Genomic DNA, 19,368 nt, shown 5'->3' on the forward strand with positions numbered 1-19,368 from the left:
AGTCGACATCTTCACAAATGTCACTCACGCTGACGCAACATCTCCAAGTAGCTCCCGAGTCTTTGTTGGTCTGCGTCTTTATGTTTGACATTCTCACGCGCAAAAACAGGCAAGGCTCGGAATGGTGTGTGTGTGTGTGTGTGTGTGTGTGTGTGTGTGTGTGTGTGTGTGTGTGTGTGTGTGTGTGTGTGTGGTCACCAACTGAAGTTAACTGCCGGTTGTCTCCTGACTGAAACTGAACTAAAATGACATTTTCCAGTAAAAACTGTTAAATTGTTAAATTTAAACCTCAGACATCAGAGAAGTCGTCAAATCAACTGATCTAAATCAACTGTTTGTGCCCAATTGCACTCTGAGGTTGCCATGGTGATCTAAAGCACTTAGCTTCTGCTGAGGAGACATGGATTCAGCTGAGAGACACTTCTCGAACGCAGGCTTACCACGAGTCAAGGACCATAACTCCAATCACTTAAATTTTAATGCTGTGCGAGACGGAAGACTCAGCTGACTGCAGTTTTATAAATTATTTGTTTGTGGTGTCAAGTGTAAAAAAAAATAAAAAGATAAAAGGTTGTTTTTTTGTTTTAATCTGAAAATCCAGTTCTTAATTTGTGCTGCAGTCTGTGGGGAAGCTGGATGATACGTCTGTCATTCAGGCTCACGGAGTGAAAAAAAAGTCTGCTTGCTTAGATAGTCGTCTCTCATAGCCTCCGCAGCGCTGTGTCAGCTCCGGAGAAGACTGCAGCCATTATCTTTCTGCTATAGGGGGAAAAAACATTCTGGCTTGTTGGTGTTTTTTTCTAAGACCATGATGCAGCAATGGTGCCACAGCAAGATAGTGAGGGGGCTTGTTTTGGTGGACCACTTGCATGTGGGCAGAAGAAATGGCCAAGTCCCTTCAAAGAAGATGCCACAAAAATCAGTAAAAGGGTGCAAGTCGACTGTGTGATTGCACAACACAAATCTTTGTCATTTTCAGCATGTAGGTTTCTAGCTCAGAGGTAAAATGGTACCAGGCAGATGGCAGAAGGGGAAGAGACAGACCCACACACTACCACCAGGGTGTAAGACTTCTTAGACAGCGCTATCGAAGGCAAGTATGTTTTCTATCTGGCAAAAAAAGAGAGAACGAGGGAAATCGGTGGCTACGAAGAGGAAGAAGGATGACCAGAAAACTGGTACAGGGAAAAAACAGACAATGACTGCGTTTATATGTGTACTAGTATCCCGGTTGTTATCGGGGTTTTGAAATATGACCACTTTTGTGCTGAAGCATGTCAACGTCTGGTGCATGCATAGATCTTATTGCCGTTTCTGACCACTGCCAACTACCTACGCAGGCGTGGCTTCATGAACGGTTCAACCGGGACACACAGCCAGTGAAAGGATGCCCTACTCAGACAGAAATCTGCTTTTCATCACGACAACCCGATCCCACCAGTCACAGCTGCGTATCTTCATCTACTGAAATACTTGTATTTATCGAGGATATGAGAACCCAGATTTCTCACTGCTCCACATAAACACCATATCCTGCATATGATCAAAACTAGGAAAAGACTCTTGAACGTCTCATATTGCTGAGAAAAATCATTCAATCATGAATGAATGAAGTTGCAACTAGTTGCCCCCAAAAAAGAAGTGAGCAGAATATGTATATTAATATATTTTTTTGCTCAGAAGAACTAGTGGGACTACACCCAAGGATTAATTACAACATTTAATTCATGTGTTACACAGTAAATCTGCACTGGTTGCTAGGTAACAGAATAAATGAGAACAATCTAATCTGTTTAAAAACTGGCAAACAGCCCGTTTGCTAATTCAAATTCCCCGTCAGTCAAGACCGTTGAAACGATGCGTCTCCTCCCCTCCCTTCACCGCACGGCTACTCTCTGTATTATGGAGCTAAGAAGTCCGCATTTTGTGGCACTCAGGCTTTTAATAAACACCTCGCAAACAACCGGGCTGCAGAGAAGGGGGGGCCTTGGATTGTGAGGGTTATGAAAAGCTCCGCAGTCACTTGTTAAACAGGACTAACTTGGAGAAATTTGACATTCAGGTTCAAGTCAGGTAATAAACACGAGACCAGAAATGCCCCGTGATTAACTGTATATTGTTTCCTAAATAGTGCGGTGGGCTTAGAATGATTCTAAAGCACCTTGTAATTCATGGAAGTAAAAATTATATGAATAATGAGCTGCGATTGCTCTGTCAGATTAGCTCATGAGGTAGCATCAGAAAACAAACCGAGATTTCCCTAATCAGATCCCGCCTGTGATTAGCCAGATCAAAACCAACATAATCCATTTTAGGATGACTGAGTCAGGTGCCTTAAAAAAAACACTAAAATCCAAATCAACCTTAATTCAACGTTATGTCTTTTGGTGCTGCAGCGGCTTCATTTGTCATGCAACATTACACCGCTGCGTTAGAGAGTGTGTATCCTTGTGAGAACCTTGGAGAGGAGAGAAGACGATAAAAAGGCAAAACAGAGCAGGGAACAGGGGTAAAAACGAAAAGGTAAAAAAAACACGTTTAGAGGTCAGTGCGTGCGCGTTCGCTGCCTCTCCTAAACAGCAGGACTGCAGGCTATTTACTGTCTATTAACGTGCAATGAAATTCACTCAATCTAAATCAAAAATCTGTCAGCTCCTCTCTGATAAAACTCTCATTTTGAAAACAATCATGCAGCAGGAAGACAGAGATGATAAAACTATCATTACAGCTTTCGTGATCTATTTTTTTTTTTCTTTCAAATTGCTTTTATGTCAGCTGTTTTTATCGAGTTCATGGAGATGCGACTGTGCCTCTAATGGATCAGCGAGTCTGTCAGGAACAGAACATCCGAGTGGGGCAGCCGTCGAATGAAGGAGACAGCCTCGTGTTAGAGTGGGGAGGATTCATTTCACTGGAAACGCTGGAAGATCCTGGAGTGCGGGTGAAATGAAAATGATTCTCCTCTCCACTTCTGTGAGAACTTTTGTCAACGTGCAGCTGAACAAGGCACTAAATCATCACCGGTTTGTGAACCAGTGAGTTGCTACAGTCACTTCCCACAGGCGAAGGGGGGATATGTAAATATATGAATCTCACTGTGTTGACGAGAGTTTTTGACAAACAATCCATAGTGATTTCTCAAATGAAACATTTATATTCCACTGTTTCAAGCTTTTCAAATGTGAGGATTTGGTCAAATAGGAGGAGGAGATACACAGAGAACTTCTCCGACTCCGGTTAGCCACTGAACATGCCGACCATTCATTGATAAGGGGAAAAAAACACATTTCATATTTGATGAATATTTCAGAAATTATGACTGATTACATGTGCACTAGTATTCCAGTTGTTAATTGGGTTTTTGATCCATTTTTGTGTTTAAGCAGGTCAAGGATACTTAACCTCGAAAACCTGGTGGAAGGATGTGGTATCGATCAGGAAAGAACCCATTAAAGTTTGGTGCAGATTGACAATAATTCAGGGACCTTGATGGAGAAAAAAAAAATCTGGCAGGTTTAAGAGACTGATATTTATGAGTGTTTACAATTTAGTGTAGATCCAAATAAAAATCTGGCTCTGGTAAATTTGAATGTGGTTTTATAAGGGGGCCTGCTGGGGGAGAAACGAGCTCCACTGAGTGCCATTGTGCTTTCCTCGGTTTTATTTCCCGTTAGGGTCTGAGCACCAAATTAATTCAGTTTTTGTTATTGCATAGCTTTTATTTTACTTCAGACAGAAGGCATCACTATTGATAGCCGGCTACATTAGGTACATAATGATAATAAATTGTAAAATTGACTGGTTGTGGCTTTGCAATATCCATTAGTTTGCTGTAGGTTTCTTAGAGATATACAAAAGGAGCAAAAATAAAAATGATAAATAAAAGACAAAACATACTCGGGCAGCTGAAGCAATGGTTGGGTGAGAAGCGTCAGTGTATTCAAACGATATTCAGTTAGTTTAATATAACTTTAGGAATGTGTGGCCAGTGAGAAACAAGATGCTCCAACAATCGTTCTTGGGCAAATTCAAGTCAATGTTTTAAAAAGCAAAGAATTCATAAACAACTGAAATGGATAATCCTTCAAATACATTGTGACTGGATAAATACAAACAACAATTATTCCCACACTCTGACTGCCTGGTAAAGTGCAGATGGTTGACTGCAGCTTCTGCCAAAGCAATCTCAGGCCGAGTCATATTTCCAGCTGTACTTAGTTATAGTGGTGGCTGAGTGTGTGTGTGTCCAAGTGTGATTTGTGTACTAAGAGACTGGGCATGTTGACCTAGGGAATTACACACACCGAGAAATCAATATTGCAGGGAGGTCAAGTCAGGAATTGCAGAGCTTGGCGGGGGGGCAAGAGAGACAGCTACAGCAGTCACATGACATTCATCAACCAATCACAGAGGGGTAAATGGAAGATCATTAATTCTGCACTGGCCTTGAGAGTCGAGTGTCTGGCCGAGTGTTTGAAGTGAAACTCTGAAAAGGGTTGTGTCGTGAAGGGACAGTGCGAGCAGCTGATGTGTGTGTGTGTGTTTTTGTGTGTTTGATGGTCAGGCACCTTTGTTAGTAACAGTATTCTCTTCTGGAGCCGACGGACCAGAGCGTCCTGGGTCTCCCTCTTCTTCTGCTCCTCCAGAGTCTTGCTGCGCTGCTGGGACATCTCAGCACGGAGCTCCGCCTGCAAGCGCTCCACACTCCTCACACTGACAGACAGGGATACATTAAAAAAACAGAGTGTATATAAATATGGACAACATGACAGCTCCCGAGCGATGCAAAATTATCTGGTTCGCCCCCTGGTGGAAGGCTGCAGGTTATGGTTTCTACTTTGACCAATCTCGTTTGAGCAGGCTTTGGTTGCTCGCAGGTACATGGCCAGGTGGAGAGCGAGAGAGGCTGAACACATCGATCAAAATGCATTCAGCTATTGGCTTATTAATTTATCTGCATTCAAATGTACATAGGATTTATAGCGAAAAGCCAAAATGTTGTCTGGACCTAAAACACAAGCAAAAAAGTTTTGCTGTTTGCGTTTTGTGTGGAGAAACAAGTCAGACTGTTAATAATGAACAGCCCCAAAGTAATAGCTAGTTAGTTCTGAGATGACAGCCGATGGGCTCCGAGATGGATGGATGGGTCAAAAAGAAAAACTGTTTTTCATCAAATTACACGTCAGTGGTTTTAATTTGATACTTGATGCTATAAAAACAGGGTGAACATAACAGCTGAATTGGCACAGCTCCAAAACGACGGCACATGTATGCAAGATATTTTACCTTAATTCTTACAATTTACAACAGGAGGAAGTGGAAATGTATATTTACAGTCTGTGGTGGAAAGCAAGAGACTGAGTGTGTGTGCAGATTCATAACGAGGGAGCGAAGAGGCTGATTAGTGCTTAATGTTCAGACAATCTGTGAAAAGCAATTCAAATTTTGTGTAATACTCCCCAACAGACAAGTTACCTTCCCAACACCAAATAATTCCTCCACTAAGTGGTCAAAAATTATTTGCAGCAGTGATTTTGCCAAGTCTGATCAATAGGACAATAATTATACCAGGGGACAATAATTACAGCACAGGCTCCCTTCTCCATCCCCTCCCGTGCCCGCCCGTCTCCCATTCTGCTGTTTCTAATATTTCATAATGAGCCCAATACGCTCGGCAGAAAAGAGACGCTTGTTAGCTAATGAAAGCTTTCTTAGCTGCAGCAGGAATATACGCGAGCACGCGGGCAGATCTCCCTACAGACATCACCTCTTCCTAAACAGGACAAGTTTAATTAGCGAATTCCCTCACTCTCACAATCTCTCTCACACATACACACACATACTCACACACCAGTGGTTACTGTCGGGAGTGCTATCAGAATCAGGACCAGTTTAATTAACTTTGTGACAATTAAGGACTTCTCAGAGATACGCTCCAATAGATATATGGGGGGGGGGGGAGCATGCAGGCACACAGGATTAGAGGAAAAGGGTTGAAGGCAGAGAGAGGACGAGTGTGTGTGTTTTACCGGCTGTTGAGTGTGTAGTTCTGCTCTTTCAGAGCAATTTCTCTCTGCTGGATCTGAATCACCTCCCTGGAAAGATCGTCTGGTTTCCTACGACAGACACAACACAACACAGAAGAGTCAGTATACACATGTACGAAAATACACACACACACACACACACACACACACACACACACACACACACACACACACACACACACACACACACACACACACACACACACACACACACACACACACACACACACACACACACACACACACACACACACACACACACACACACATCTATACATCAGAGGAAGGAGAGAGAATAACAGAAAATGACAGCGTTTCCATATCCTTTTGTTAGTTGGCCAGTGGGGAGCTGGGAAATAAAATAACATGAGCAGCAGAGGGAGAGATGAAGGGAGGATAATGAGCTAAATACTGGTCACAGTTCCACAAAACAAACTCACTCCATGGGAGAGATTGAAAGATTACAAAACACACAAACACACAAAGGGAAGGCGACAACGCAGAGGGTCACGTACTCTGACAGAGAAGCACCACATGACCTCCAAACGCTCAATCCTGTGTGGAACCTAAAATAAAGTGCAGTTTTCTGCTCATCTATTGAGAAACAGTGATGCGTTAAGCTCCTGTTTAGTCCCCGGCTTCTACAGTCTGCATGTCAAGTGTCCTGAGGTGAGAGACTGAAGCGCACGGCTGCAGGACGTACGATAGTGGAGAGCCATATATAGAAGCAATGAATGAATGTGTGTGAATAGCTGAATGTGACTTGCGTTGTAAAGCACATTGAGTGTTATTTAGACCAGAAAAGCACTCAGAGATGCAATGCAGTCAATTTAACACCTAAACTAGAACGGCACCCGTTAGAGCACACTCCTCCACCAAGGCCCCCCAGTCCCCTTAAATTCAACCCAGCCTCTTAACAACGCAGATCAATCATAATCTATATTGCAGAAGAATGATAGGTTGATAAAAAACAGTCAAATTATAATGACCAAGAACGGTATTTATTCACAACATTAAAAAAACACACATGAGAATAAAGCTACACTAAAAAGAAATAGATAGACATATCAGTTATTCGCTACTAATCTTTGAATTTTTTCAACAAGATCCATGAATTATTCCCTGGGAAATTGGTGAAAATGTAAAAAAAAAAAAGGCATCTGTGAGATATAAAAAAGATAAGAAAGTGATAAAAAAAAATTCCTGAAACTGCAGCAAAGTTTTCCTTTTACAAAGTTCGATGCAAAATCTGCCCAGTATTTTTGTTTAATGCTGAAAAACAAGCCAACAGACAGAAAAGGGTGAACACATCCTCCGTGGACGTAAAAACGATGCAGCTCGACGTGATGAAGTTATTGCAACAAGTGAAAAATAAAGTATGTATGACAGTAAATAAATGAAGCGTCTGACCAATCTTCAGCTTCCAGTCAGAGACAGTCGGTGGTGTCCTGAGAGCTGAGCTGGTATTCTGCTCCAACATTCGGCAGTTTGCTGACTCATATGACAAATTAGGAATAGGGGGAGGAAACGGCTGAGCAGTCAAGGTGAACGTCGGGGTTGGAAAACCCAGAGAGTGCCGTGTGAAAATTTGGGTGGCGTGGATTTATCACCACTTCCGTTTAGCTAGGTGGAGCCTGAGGTGTGGAAATAATCTCATGATTAAAATATGACTTCATGAATCATAGGATGGAATAACTGCAGTAGCCAAAGTAGGTAATTGCCCTGAGCACAGAGGGATTAGCCTTCTCCTTAGCTTATACGAGAGGATGGGTTTTCTGTGTTCGGCTGTTTTTGTTTGCACAGACCACGAACCAGACATCTCTGTTGGCTGGCGTTGGAAATAACAGGTTGTGTATATTGTTTGGTGAGACGTCTTAAACAACCACAAGGTGCGGTGCTGTGTAGAGTAAATGGGCTGTCAGGGGTAGTGCACGGCTGCTGCGAGTCCAGTTCTGAGCACGTAGACTTAAGTGAGTAGAGGGAAGTGGTTCTAACAGCAGTTTACTCCAGAGTCTTGTTAAACTGTTGTTGGTTCAACTCTGGACAAAAATTGGTGATCAGACACATGAGAAACCGAACAAACCCCAACTCCTCCTGCTGCTGCTGCTTGTTTTCAGACAAACAAGGGACCGTTTGTTCATTTGAAACTTAAAGGTCTGAAAACACCTGTGAGCAAATCTCTTGTTAGATATAATGTTAATATTTATATATATCAAATAAATCACATAATAGACAATTGTGCCCAGAAATCATTGCTGCATTTCAGTGCCCGGCATTTCCCCGGCAGAAAGATAAAGATATTTTAATAAAAGATAAATTGTTAAAATATAATATAATATATATCATGTTTTTTTCAAAATGCTAGACAAGTTGTATTAATTAGGGAAATGTGGGAGCTGATTAGGAAAAACAGAAAAAAACCCAGAAAGTCTTGTAATAGAATCAAAACACACAAACACCTCAAACTGTTTTTCACTGCATGAACTTGCTGGTATGATCCTAATTAGCTCCATCTTTGCATTAAAACTATTCCTCCAGCAGAGATGAACTCATGGACACAAACGGACCAAACCATCTCATTTCGGTCTTTAGCCGGTGAAAACATTTGCGAGAAAATCCCTCCACATATTGTCCCCTGCAACATTGTTCTGCAGAACAGCTTAATTTTAAGAAAATATTTTCATTCTGTTTTCTGACCAATTTCAATTGTCAACCACATGGGTACACACACAAACAAGCACAATGTTATCAGACTGTGAAACAGAAGGAAAGGAAACAAACACCAGCAACCAGCCAACTGCTGGCAGACCCGAGCTGCGGCTGTGAGGCTCGTCTGCTCCACCGGGGAGCCACATTGATTGTTGTTGGACCGGGTGAACTTCTGTCCAAAAGTTATTTTCCTCTGTCAACACAGCATCGAATTCTGGGTCTGCATGAGACAGACTCCTCAACTGGAGCACCACATGTGTTTCCACCTCATTAACAACTGCTCCACTGTGGAGATTCTTTTCTCAACACTAATGACCACCACAAAATGGTTGGTAATAGAAAAAGCTAAAATATGTAAATTCAATCAAAAGTAAAGTACGATGAAGTTGCAGTTTCTCCTCTGCATCACAGTTACCTGCCAGGAAAAATAAAACCACCTTATAACGGAATGTACATTATGTTACTTCAGCCATTGGGGGTCTCTCCTAGTTTGATGACATCGTGAAGCAGCGTGGAATCATGGGAGATGTCGCTTCGCCACCATTGCAGATAAAAATCTACCAGTTGCGATTTCGGCACAAACAACGTTCACGGAAAAGAAAAAATATATATCGCTTACATAGCGAACAGCAATGAACAATCACGATCCATCACCAGTGGCCAATACAAACAGTGGAGGGAACAGACAGCCCACTGGTTAACTGTGTCATTTGCCCTCAACGTTATAACAGATGTGGTCAAAGTTAAGGGTAAAGCTGATATGACGCAATTAAAAAGGTGAAATTAAACATTCTATTACCTTGAATAAAATTCAAGGGATTTCTCTGGGTTTGAATTGTTCCATATTATATCTTTGAGAAAATGATGTTAATTAAGTAAAAACACCTTTGACGAGCTTCTAGATGTTAATTAACCTTGCATTAACCTTTACTTTGAAAGATCACACATATAGCTGCTTGTTTTGTGTGAACCAGTTTGGTTGTTTTTCTGAATCACCAGCTCCCACCAGCCAATGACACGGCAGTCTGACTACCTGACATTTAAGAATGATTTCAAATTTCAACTCAATCTACCCAGAACGACAGCGAGATGATGGACAGCCCCACTCATATATTATATTATATAAAAGGTTAGTATTAGGATGCCTGTGATCCTCTCAGGTCTTTTGATAACTGTAAATTTAACAAATGCTGTCAGGTCCCATAACGCATTACATAAGACTAAAATGAAGTCTTGCATGAGGAAAGATTTGATTTTATTCCATAATTTACAGAATACTGTCTACCTTCCTCTTTCTGCCCTGTAGGAAAGTCAAACACATTTTAAACACACACGCACGCACGAACGCACGCACGCACGCACGCTGTGTGTTCCATTTAAAATTCTGTAAACATCACAGCCAGACTTAATCATAGAGAAAATGATGTGTGTGTGTGAATGCATGCATCCATGCATGCATGCAGTGGACAAGGCTGCAGTTTGTATAATCTGCCAGATCTGCTCCACTGCTCACAAGGAAACATGCAATCATTCTCTCATTACTTTTGACTGGATGCTTTGAGACACACTCAGCGCACACATTAGCAGGTACAAAACAGACACACACCTACACACGCTGGTGGAATCCTTCCACAGAGATGACACACATTCATTTGATGTGACAATAGCGCCACCGAGTGGCACTTTGGAAAATATACACTCGTCCACCTCCCTCACAGTCACACACTCAGACATATGATGTCCCACCTTATGTTGAGTCCAGTAGATTGTCCCAGGTTTTCCCAGGCGTGAAGCTTCTCAGCCAGTCGCTAAGAATGGAATGAAACATCCGGTTACATGACATCTGAACTTTTGTTTAAAGAAAGTAGACACAGCAAAAACTGTTCAAACTTGAATTTAAAAAAGGTCAGTGAAAAATACTAAATATAAGCTTAACCCATTAAAGACAATCTGCTAATAACAAAAATAGATGAAGAGTCAGCAAATATTATCCAAAAAGTCTGGAGTACAAGTAAATGGGTATGGGTACAAAAGTGCAATCTCACAGCCACACACAAGTTACCTCTTTGTCCAGTTCCACATTGACAAGCTCTTCTTTAGTTTTCTCCATCCTCTCCAGCTTCCTCCTCAGCCCCTCCACCTCCTCTTTCAGCAGGCTGCAGTTCTCCCTGCTCTCCCTTCACAGAGTGAACACACCAAAGACAAAACTGACTTCAAAGTTTGGGATTCAGCGTCAGATGTAGGTATTGAGTGCTTGTGATTGCCGGCGACAATTTTAAAATACGATTTCAGATTAAGTGAGATCACGGTGACTGTATCTGTGCACATGTAGATAATTCATGTACATAATCAAAGCAGGGAAGTGTAGAAAGGAATAAAATATATTGCATTAATGGGATCACTCCACATCCTCAGATCGCAGTGTCTCTCTAGAGGCAGATCAAATGTCCTTCAGTGATAAAGGTCACAGAGGAAATCAGTGTTAGTTTTGTCTAATTCATCTGAAAATGACCTTTTTCTGAAAGCAGGTTTGTACAAACGGAGAGAAACACAGCTTTGGTAATTCTGCATTTGATCTGTCATGTCGTTTCTTACATACTCTTCTTAGTCATCTTTTCACATTGCTTGTATACGCACGGTGAAAACATTAATCCTAAACCACACGGAAATGTTGAGCACTGGAGGATTGCACTGGCCAGCAGTCCTTGAAAACTGTATCTTTGTGGAAGGCATTAAAGATTTAAACATGGATTCCACCTGAGAAAGGCATTATCTTCTCTGAGGCGCTTCAGCTCCTTCTCCATATCTGGAAGCCTGGCCACCTCCAGCTTTACAGTCTTCACAATCGCAATGTCTTGCTCCTGGAAGGTGAGACGTCTCTCCAGCTCCTGCCACAAGTGAGGAGAGAAGTCAGGAACTTGTCCAAAATCAAGGACAACAGTACATAAATATTCATGACACCGCAAAATATTCTTTGCATTTTTGTTACACATAAAAGAAACCTCTCAGGTGTGCAGATAAAAAGAAAAACATTTTCAAGCATGATTTGCTTCCGCGGCTACAAATCCATCACAGGGGAAGCACTCGTGTGTCACTGCGTACCTTAATCTTGATGATGTGCTCTGAGCAAGAGGACTCGGCAGCTTGGAGACTTTGGCAAAGCTGAGAGACTTCCTGATACTTCCTGATTATAGAAGCAATCAGATAAGAGTGCTTGGTCAATATTAATCTTATGCAGCGCAGCTCACTGAGCACTGGCATGAAACAAAGCTCGGTGAGTGGTCGTCTCTCTATGCATCTTTACCTGCGCTGTAAATCCAGCTGTTCTTGAAGTTCCTGGTTTTCCAGGGTTTGAGTAGAAATTGTTGAGTCTTTGTTTTGATTCTTCTGCTTCAGCTCTCTGATCTCATCCTTCAAAGAGCTGATGGCCTGGGAACAGATTACAGAAGTGAGCCGACATAAGATAACAGACGTGACCAAAGTAGCAAAGTAAGTGTATGTGTGAGTCTGTGCGTGTGTTTACCTGGTTAGCAGTGTTGAGTCTAGAATCTCGCTCCTCCAGCTTCTTGTTCAGGCCCTCCAGGTTCTTACGGACAGAGCGATTTGCTTCCACTTGGTCTGATAGGTTCTTGGCTGCATCAATCTCTCTTTCCTCCAACTTCTTAATCCGTCCCAAGAGGTCCTGGTTCCGGTCAACCTCATGCTTTAATGTAAGAGTTAGAGAAAGGTGTTGATCACAATTTCTGCTCTGACGCTTGCAGTTCATGCAGAGTTACTGCCAGTTTCAGTAAGTTAAATATAAGACATTTTAAGACCATAATTCAAGACCTATATCAAATATGACAGATATATATCAAGAGTCCCAGAATCACTTACACTTCCCTTTTACTGAAGATAATGTGAAGTAGTCAAGTTAAAATAGCCCAAAAAGCCATTCTGTCTCTAAGGCTACAAGCAGACAGTAGGTGTCCATAAGCCCTCCCACAGCCAAGCAAGTGATTTGAGATTCATTCTGCCCAGGGCGATAGACAGCTATCAGTTCCATGTTGGTCTTGTTTGTAGCTTTATTACAGCAAACTAATCTGTATCATCGAGAAAAAACTACAAAACATGGAGACAGTACAAACTATGCAAACAGAACATCTCTTAAAAAAATAGTTCCGATTTTAAACCACGATGGAAGTAGCTTTAAATGAGCTTTATCATAATTAAGACCTTCCAAACCATATTCAAGATCTAATTCTAAGGCTTAGTTTGTTATTTCGATTTTTTAAGAACCTGCAGGAAACCCTTTTTTTCCTGGGTAACAGTGTGTGAAAAGAATCCTGTATTCTGATTCACTCTATATGCATTGGTCTTATATACTCATGTAAGGATGTGACCCTGTACCTCATGGTCTCGTGCACTGTCAGAAGCAACCTTCTCCAGTTCAAATCGAGCTCGCTTGTGACTCAGCTCCATCTGCTTCTTCTCCTGGTCCAACTGACGGTAGCGATTCTTTGAGTGAACCCTCTCTGCCGCTTCCAAAAGCTGCAAGGGGAAGAGAAGTCAGTCGATGCAGAGGTTGCATGTTAATACTGCCTCCACACGGCGTACGGATGATGCTGTCAGTTCTGGTATACCTCCATGCTGCGTTTGTACTGACTCTGCAGGATCCCGCTCCCCGCTGGGCGATCCGACAGCCTCGGGGGATGTTCAGGGCAGCTGATGAAGGAATTGAAGGACTTCAAGGTCGTTAACACTGTGGTGTCGTCTTCGAGATCCATTGTGAGAGTCGCTGGTGGTTACTGTGCACGTGGAGAAGGTGCAGAGTAAGAGCAAGACACAGTAAAGTTACAGTGATGCAAACAAAGCTTAGATATTCAATCAGAAGATACAATGATGATGTTACTGAGGCCGAGGTCAAGCCTGAGTTACTTTGTCTCGTTAAAACGTCCAGTGTGTAAGATTCAGGTGAAAGGGATCTATTGGCAGAAATTGAATATGAAATAGTGAAGTTTTCACTAGTGTGTTTCATCTAAATTGTACAATTTGTTGTTTACTTTACCCTCGAATGGGCCCTTTATATTTAAAAACTTGATAACTGAATGTATTTTTAAAGTGCATGAATATAAGCAAAATAATCACAGTGATCAGCAAAGTGTGGTCAACAAAAAAATGTATCTCCCCACATACAGGTGAGCTTGTTTTTATCTGTGATCATAACAAATAACATGAAAAAACAATAAATAACAACACCAGACCATAACAAGTTTAAGATCATTTCTACAATAACTAATTCCAAGTGGCTAACACGGTTACACACAGGGCTGGGCAATAAAACAACATCAATAATTATCACAGTATCATTTTCATCAATAGCAAGAGAATAAAGGTTCAATATATCAATATTATGAGTGAGGAGGTGTAACACTTAACTGATCCACCTCAGAATAATAAAATGTTTTGCTGTTTATCAAGTGGCTGCTGATAAACAGTTTAAAACCACAAACTTCACTAAGGAACTAAACTCAGTCTTTAAACTTAATATAAACAATAATTTGACATGTGTCGTGATGATTATCGATGTCGACCCATGTGATAAAGTTCACCTTGAATTTAAAAGCCTTGTCTTTAACTCATGTGATGTGTTGCCCCACGTCAGATTCACCAGATCACCACAACAACAACAGATAACGTTCAATGAGAGACAGCTGAAGCTAACAGCTAAAAACAGCAGCTAACATCCAGCCGCTTAGTTCAGTTGTTATCACATCATTCAGGCAGCTTCTCGTTCGTGTCCCTGTGTTCAACTGTTGTTTTAGCATCGTTGTTATTACACGAACTTCCGGGAGTTTAAATCCAGAGTGTGAGCGTCTGCAGCGAACTCAGAAGGGAAGGCTATCAAGCTAACAACAACACAACAAGCTAACATGTGGTTAGCATGGGGCTCGCGTGTTGTGTTCGAGTCCCCCGCCTCAGGGCTGAGGGTTAGTGAAGAGGAGGAGCAGGTTGAGATGAAGATGAAGTTATCTCACCTCTGTTAGCCTGTTAGCCTGTTAGCTTGATCTCACACTGCACCGGTGTGAACTCCCTCCAGTTTAAATCGAGTCAGATTCACGTGTTATCGCGAGACTTTGACTTATCGCGGGAGTGGCAGCTGTGAACAGAACTGTCAAACTGTCCAAATTCTATAATGAGAATAATAATATGAAAACAATAATATTTGGTTTAAAAATGTAGGAATAAAAACAATTGATGTTTATCTTTTCACAATATTTACAGCCCAAGCATTGTTTCCTAAAAACTGTATCTTTAAACTTAAAAAAAAAAATATTTCCGGCATATTTGATCGAGATCATGTTGTACGACAAATATCTGAAACTTAAAAAAGCCCCATCTTTCCACAAACTATACTTTAAATCCATATTTACCACTTGTGTGTTTATAAGTTTTTTCTTCGTGTTTGCGTCTGTTTGGTTTATTTATTTATTTTTTGTATATGCGTGTTTGTGTATTATATTGTGTACTTTGTATTTTCCTTTTGTTACCAATCACTAAGTCGTTTGATCTTTTGTTATTATTTTTTTTATATATATATTTTTTACATTGGGACTAGTTAAAGACGTGAGCCATCCCTTATAGACCCATTTAGATAGATTAGTTAGATATAGTTTTATCTTATCTAATCTTATCTCATCTTATCTTAAATATTATGAAGACAAACAAACATTTTACCAAAGCTATCAAAAGTACAAGCAACATTGTCATCACCTCTGCTGTCAGCTTTACAGATAATACAAATTTTAATTTAAAACAAATTATCAGTGTTTTTCAATCTCCTATGTTATTTGTACGTGTTATTTCATTGATATCAAAAGTTGTGATTGCAGAGTTTGTCTCACAGAGGGCAGCATTGCTAAACCCATCCGTCTAGATTTTTTACTGCTGGATGATTCCACTAAGTAGTTTTTAGACACTGATCCAGTGGTCGGCAGCAGGCAGCCATTGGTTCTTCATTATATGAGTCTTACATGTGAGGAAACACATGAGGATGATGTAGTCACATACAAGACCGATCTGATGACATTCATTTGGCACAAGCTGAAAACACATGAATCCAGGTGAGACACTGGTGGCAAAGTTTTAAAGATACTGAACAATGGGGTGATAGCATTAATACCACGGTGACCATATGGATGTCGTCAGCCAGAAGCATTACAATCTGTGTTTAATCATCAAAATGCTTCAAGTTATCAGGCTCCTGATCTGAATGTGATCGTGCAACAAACAGCAACAGTGACATTAAACATGATAAGAAACAATGAATCTCAGTATTCTGCAAAAATACTTAATTTACTCCCACGAGAGAATCCATCATCAGCATATGACAGCCGCAGTGCAGCGCCTGAGGACCGACTGCAGCTCTGTGACAACTGCTGGGGTCTGAGACAAAGCCCAACACTATTCCTTATGTCTGCGATGCATTCGTGTCTTTAGACGTGGGGGAAATAGACGGAGGGACTCAGAGGAAACACGAAAAAACACAGGGAGAGAGAAGGGACTCATAAAAGGACTGAAGCCGATGAGAGGGTTAAACACTGAGCTGCAAGATTGGGGTAAGATGTCCCTGGTTTTTGTAGACAAAAGAGACTTCAGAGGATTGAGGCCCCCTGGAAATTTAACAAATCGTCCAAGGCCCACACCCACATTTATACATTAGCAGGACTGTAGCACAACATTGAAGAATAATCATCATAAATAGCTGTGATCTTGATATTGCTCAAAATAACCTTGATTACCATTTTTGGCCATAATCCTGCAGCATTAGAATCTGAATAACAACAGTAGATATCATACTTTATTGGACATATTTTAATATATTAATTTAATTTCGATTTTTTTCCACCCCAGAAATAAAAGAATACATATTTTGATGAATTGCTAAATACTTCCAAAGCCCAGTAGGGGGCAGTGTGGCTGAGTGTGTGGGTCAACATTTTAGTACGTCACACACATGTGAGCGCTAAGTGAACAATGCAGGTCAAAGTTCACCAAACTTGAACTCCACACGAAAACACGCTGGATTCGCTGCACTCGCCTTTTTGCTAATGTGTGACCAGGCCATTAATTATCTTATCTGTCTTTGGCAAATGCAGATTGATGATTTTTTATCCAGGGCAGTTTGCAGCAGTTGAACAGTTTAATCAGCATTAAATCACTAAATTCCCACGTTAAATAACCGGTGGAGAGCAGCAGCAGAAGAGGTCAGAGCTGTCACCTTTTCTCACCAGTATTTATGTGAGAAAAGTGGTGTAAAATATGAAATTAGAGCTAGGGGGAGCAACGAGGGCAGTTTATTTTTTTTTCAAACTTGGATGCAGGAGGGTGGAGGGGTGTGAATTCATGTGAAAAGGTCACGCAGAAGACGTGTCCTCTTCAGATTGACATAACAGCTACCTGTCACTGTCTCTCTCCTTCTCCTTCTTCCACCCCCCAAGAGTATTGCGCTTATTTCCGTCCACTGTCCTCAGTTCCTCTGCACCTCCCTTCCCTCTCCTCTCCTTTTCTTGGACCCCCTATCTCCCTCGCTTACTGGCTACTAACACTCTATCTTCTGTGTCTTTCTTTATCTGTCACGGTGTGACTCACTCGCTCTCTCTCGGGTATTCCGTGGCTCTCCTCGCCATCCCAACCTGCCCTCGCCATCCTGAGGTCGGGCTGGAATTCATGCAGCGATCTCTGGAAGATGACGTAAATGCACGAGGAAAAAAACCAGACACATAAAAATGCACGTACACATGTGCACAAACACACACACACACACACACAAGAACCATAAGAAATAAATCAGCAGAAGTGCCCGCAGATGTGCCCTTCATTGCCATCTGCTGTGAAAAGCGTAAAAGCAGTTCACAAAACACCATTTTACATTCAGCGGCCTCTCCACTCACAGCATGTAAACATCACAGCAAACATGAATGCTCCAGCTTTATGTAAATCATACAAGATTAGTCGGCTGACATCTAAACTGCACATTTTATTTTGTCTTGTTGGCAGCAGAGTCGACATGTTTGTAATTAACTGCAGAATGGTGACAACTAATAGATGCGATTCAGCCATTAAACAGGCTTTTAGCATCAGGAGTCATCTGAGGCGATGTCGTAAATTCATTTAACGCACATAATCACTGCAGTTTAATAAGTGTTTTACACATTTTCTCATCGCTTCAGTGCATTTGAACAGGCTTTATGTTTCTAGATTAGGCTCATCATCACGTCTTGTGTAGCTGTAAACTTCCAGGCTTCTTGTTTGTCAACGTTATTCTTGATTTTTGAGTGAAAGACGACCTCATAATGGAGAAAATGCCTCTCCTGCGGCGTGAGGACCTGAAATAGAAATAAAGTGAGTCTCTCACAGCAGACAGAGAGAGTTCACAGCAAGGTAGCACAGGGTGTCGCCTCAGCAGCTATTGTAACTGTAAATCTACGAGGGGGAGACGGAGGAAGAAAGATGGTCAATTAGGGGGGAAAAAGGATATTAGCGAGATGAGAAAGAGCAGAAGGCCGAGGGAGAGAAATGACAATTTGTAGTCGTCATGGGTCCATAAAGTGGGAGGCGGTGAAGGATGAGAAAAAAGGACAGAAAATTGAAGAGGAAAACAGAGACATGGACAGATAACAACGTTAGAGATCAAATGAAGCAAAGGTTAAAGAGTCAATCAATAAAGTAGTGATTTTATACTTGTGTAATGAAGGAGGACAGAGGAGGAGCCAGGAGCGATTTCAGTCTTCCCGTGTTCCCGTGCCCCAGGTAATACTTTAACAATATTAGCTTATGGGTGACATGCACACTCATGCACACTCATGCACACTCATGCACACTCGTGCACACTGAGAAAGGCCAATGCAAAAAACTGGTATCAGGCTTTGGAATCTGGAGGTGAAGTGGCACATTGCAACCAACCATAGACTTTATGTAAAGATGGATGACATGACAGCTCCCCAAAAGTAGAGCCAAAGTGTGTTGATCACCCCCTGGTGGCTGGCTGCAGTATGAAACCCACCTCGTCCATGTAAGTGGATGCGACATGGACCAAACTAAAGTGAACTTATCTATAAGATGTTTTCTGTCATTTTAAGTCGTTCTGATCACACTAGTGTCTGTTCAACAAAAAATCTAACTTAGTTTCATCATACAAAAATGAAAACATAACTTTAATTATATTCCATTCCTGCCCATGCTGCCCCCTACATCATACACAATGGAGCATGAACAATACATAGCTTTCACTTATTAATTTATTCATTAATAAAATAAGAAACAACTCAGCGGGTAGAAGACGTCTGTGTCACGGGATTTTTTGAATTCTTCCTCCCTGGGGTTTCCCAAAATCCACAGTATTTGTACAATCCGCAGGGAAACTCTCCAGGAAGCAGATCTATTTTCAGCCCAGAAGTGTATACAAAGCCATTTTAGAAAAGTACATTACGATGTTCATGTGTGTAGTGCGAGCATTATATTTTTATGAACTGTGGTGACTCACCTCTTCCGCAACCAATAATCCACCCATCAGCGTTCCACGGGGAGTCCCTTGCTATGTTATGAAAGATAGGGGCTTTGTGGTTGTGTT

General features: G+C 41.4%; 1 protein-coding gene across 1 annotated transcript in view; it reads right to left on the reverse strand.

Annotated features, from left to right (window-relative positions):
- The window catches only part of mad1l1 (mitotic arrest deficient 1 like 1), a 53,980-nt gene extending 39,122 nt beyond the window's left edge, over nucleotides 1–14,858 (reverse strand). The window contains exons 1-11 of the mRNA XM_035181044.2: nucleotides 14,774–14,858; nucleotides 13,379–13,543; nucleotides 13,146–13,286; nucleotides 12,280–12,459; nucleotides 12,061–12,185; nucleotides 11,859–11,940; nucleotides 11,514–11,644; nucleotides 10,819–10,933; nucleotides 10,503–10,564; nucleotides 6,030–6,116; nucleotides 4,569–4,713 (exon numbers count right to left, since the gene is read on the reverse strand). Coding sequence (XP_035036935.1) covers nucleotides 4,569–4,713; nucleotides 6,030–6,116; nucleotides 10,503–10,564; nucleotides 10,819–10,933; nucleotides 11,514–11,644; nucleotides 11,859–11,940; nucleotides 12,061–12,185; nucleotides 12,280–12,459; nucleotides 13,146–13,286; nucleotides 13,379–13,522 — 1,212 coding nt within the window. The 5' untranslated portion in view covers nucleotides 13,523–13,543; nucleotides 14,774–14,858. The remainder of the gene's footprint in view (nucleotides 1–4,568; nucleotides 4,714–6,029; nucleotides 6,117–10,502; nucleotides 10,565–10,818; nucleotides 10,934–11,513; nucleotides 11,645–11,858; nucleotides 11,941–12,060; nucleotides 12,186–12,279; nucleotides 12,460–13,145; nucleotides 13,287–13,378; nucleotides 13,544–14,773) is intronic.
- Nucleotides 14,859–19,368: the final 4,510 nt, after the last annotated feature.

The sequence above is a fragment of the Hippoglossus stenolepis genome, chromosome 2, assembly GCF_022539355.2.
Source record: "Hippoglossus stenolepis isolate QCI-W04-F060 chromosome 2, HSTE1.2, whole genome shotgun sequence".
Lineage (NCBI taxonomy): Eukaryota > Metazoa > Chordata > Actinopteri > Pleuronectiformes > Pleuronectidae > Hippoglossus > Hippoglossus stenolepis.